This window comes from Austrofundulus limnaeus, unplaced genomic scaffold (assembly GCF_001266775.1).
Source record: "Austrofundulus limnaeus strain Quisiro unplaced genomic scaffold, Austrofundulus_limnaeus-1.0 Scaffold38, whole genome shotgun sequence".
Classification (NCBI taxonomy): Eukaryota; Metazoa; Chordata; class Actinopteri; order Cyprinodontiformes; family Rivulidae; genus Austrofundulus; species Austrofundulus limnaeus.
The window spans coordinates 2,682,255-2,685,485 of NW_013952440.1; the positions used below are offsets into that span (position 1 = coordinate 2,682,255).

Genomic DNA, 3,231 nt, shown 5'->3' on the forward strand with positions numbered 1-3,231 from the left:
CTGGGAAACAAGTCACAGTTTCTCAGTGTTGTGGATGGACCTTCCTGTCATAAACCCTCCTTTATGATTGTTTATCTTTTCATTTTTAACCTCATTGTCACTTATGTCAATCCTTGATTAAAAAATTTGAAGCTTAACGAGTCATAAATTCTCCAACCACCTTCATTTCTAGTGTTTTTAACCTTCTAGATACTAATGAAAAGACCTCACTTTCTCCTTCTAAAAATTCAACTTTTAATAAAGATTTAGGGATTTTACACAGCACATAATCAGAACAGTACAATACCATACAAGACATRGACAAACAGTCTTTATGCAATTAACAACGAGAACATAGACAGGATAATAAAGCATATAATGAGAGGAAACCTTGGTTTTTTAATTTCAATCATCAATAGTGTTACTTTCAGAAAGCTCCAAAAGACTTCTGGCATGAACTGAACAGACACCAAGCACGGCATTCAATATCAACACTGCAGACGGCATAATCAAAGACACGATAGGCACAACCAAATGGCTTGATTTAACATGAGTTTGATGGCACAGAGCAGAAGGTTCAAGTAAWATGCTGGAATGTTCTGATGTTTCATTAAACTGCTTGAAACTTAAAGAAGTCATTGGGGAATTCAAAGATGCTTAATTAGCTCAAAAGAGCCTCTGGTGAGAATTGTCCATGGGGACAAAAACCTGCAAGATGGTACAAACAATCTGGCAGGCACTTTYCACCAAGGACAATTATGCAACCAATATAACTTTATTATTACATATTTGTCTTTTGCAGAAAGTTTTCTACAACAGTTAAGTAAGAGGTCTACTTTAATAGACCTAGCTTAGAGGCCACAGTAGYTCAGTGGCCATTGCCATAATCTTGTAATCCTGAGGCTGCAGGTTTGAGCCCAGGTTGTGTCACAAAGGGTACTGTATCTGGTGAAAAACAATCACCAAATCTTTTGTGCGAGTTCACTTGCTATGATGACTTGGCATGTTTTAACCTAGTTTAATTTATGCATGGATTTACGGAGCCTGCCCKGTTACATTGGATTAATAATAATGATGCGTGTCCATGAGATAATAACTGGTGACTGAGAGAGAGTWAATGCGTGGCCTCGAGATATTTATTGCTGTCATTTCCAATCAAAAACTGTTGATTGATTGAACATGAATGAGTTTGAATTATWTTAATTTTATTTTGATAAAGAAATGAATGACACACAGCCAGATCCAGATGACCTCTGTATGGTGTGGCGAGTTGGTAATTTACCACACCACATTATAAATGGCTGGATTTAGGTGATTAGAAATAAATAAAACCAACATAATTTATTCTGAGCAATTCACTGTAATATGTCTTGTTTAAAGATTTTATCAGCTCTCATTGAATTGATTTGAAAACAAACTTTAGGATCAGGCATTATTTTATTACACATTTGTTGAACTTGTATTTGGGAACAAAAGCCCATCAATTGAAAAGTAATTATTATTTAATTGAATAAGTGATTTTAAGAAACACGTGCAAAAACAGTCACCCTGCAAAAATAATGCAAGATGCACAGTCCTGTTTTGTGCCACATTGMAGTTGACATAACATTAAAAACACACAGTTACATCATGCAGAGGTGAAAACAATGTAGCATCATTCATAACAAGTGTTGTTTCCTCCCTCTTTCCTTTCACTTTCATCATCTTCTCCTGGCTGCCATCTACTGCTTAACATTCCCACCACTTTCTCCAACATTTTCATCACCTTACCTTGACTCACAACTCTAAAGCCGTCACAGCTTTTTGACTGATTCTCCTTCGACCTCGCTGCACGCATGGAGGAATTACGACCGTCTTGTGTAAACTTCATGCTCTTTTTTAAATGACTCCCACCTCCTTGAGAGGAAATGGTTGAGTTTAAAGTGACCTGGCTGTTTTAAGAGAATATGCACACAGTAGCTTGTGCTCACAAAATATGCGACATTAGATCGCTAACCTCAGCAGTTTGCAGCATTTCHGAAATTGTAATTTTCCTTTGAGCACTATAAACATTCCAGCTAATAATCTTAAGACTGTGATTTATTTGGCTTGCTGTACTGAACTCAACCCAATACCAAACAAAAACTGGTGCTCAACTGATGGAAATAAATGTGTTTGCTGTGGAGGTGGTTTTAAAAGACCGTACATTCAAATTCCCATGACTTARTTTGCCTAAAATCTTCTCAGCTCCACAAAACTCAATTTAATATCTAATAAGCCTTTTAAACATTTGGTTTGTAGTCTCAATTTTTTACAGTGGACAATTTCTTTAGTACGTTGGAAAGAAGATTTGGAGAGCAGAAGAAACTACCAATAATATTAATATTCAATGTGGGCTGAATTGGAAAACACTTCATTATAAGSTTATTTAACTGTAAACTTGATATTATGCAACATTCCAACTCTGCTTTTGAATAGATTGCATCTTGTGTTGCAATTCTCCTGTGGATCTCCATAAAAGTGTTGGCAAGTTTATTAAAAATATTAAGTTATTGCACGGCCTCTGCTCACATCATGTTATTATGTGCCATCATTTCTATTTTTCATTGTTACCCCCCTTTCCTCACGAAGTTTTTGTGTGTTTACAACTTTCTCAATCAGCATTAATATGGCCAGATGATATTTTCTGTAAAAATMTCTTATTAACGAGTCATTGGGGGCGCTTATGTTTACTGCAGGGCTCYCCCGGGTCTTTGGTTGCTCCACCATAAGCTCCGATCCCGTTCTCAGTCCAGGGTACCACAATGCCCTCGGTTACTGAGTTGCATCGAGCCAAGCTGGCAACCTGGGCAGATGACAGGATCCGATCCCAAAGGCCCACCTGAGACAGTTCTCCGACCAAAGCYTGGGTTGAGTCAAAACCTCCACCCAGAGAATCCTAGAAGAGAATCAAAAGGCTGTTAGATAGTTGAAATTATCAGAAATTAAAATTATTGCACTCTTTGTTTTTAGCTACTTTCATGCTTTAGGCAAAACAGTGACCTTCTGGAAAGTTAATGTGAAATTTGATCAAACTGGACTCATTTCAATGCAAGTCAGGGAAGTATTTTGGAAGAATTCTTCTGGTCCTTTAGGCCAGTCGTTCCCAAAGTTGGGGTTGGGACCCAAAGTGGGGTCCTGAAACAACAAGGTGGGGTCCTGAAAAGATTTTCTGAATTAATTACATTTTTGCCTTAGTTGTTACAAAGGAGTGAGGTAAGTATATTTAAAATG

General features: G+C 37.3%; 1 protein-coding gene across 1 annotated transcript in view; it reads right to left on the reverse strand.

Annotated features, from left to right (window-relative positions):
* Positions 1-217: 217 nt before the first annotated feature.
* nptxra (neuronal pentraxin receptor a) overlaps positions 218-3,231 on the reverse strand; it is a 21,810-nt gene continuing 18,796 nt past the window's right edge. The window contains exon 5 of the mRNA XM_014006949.1: positions 218-2,896. Within this exon, the coding sequence (XP_013862403.1) occupies positions 2,669-2,896 (228 nt within the window). The 3' untranslated portion in view covers positions 218-2,668. The remainder of the gene's footprint in view (positions 2,897-3,231) is intronic.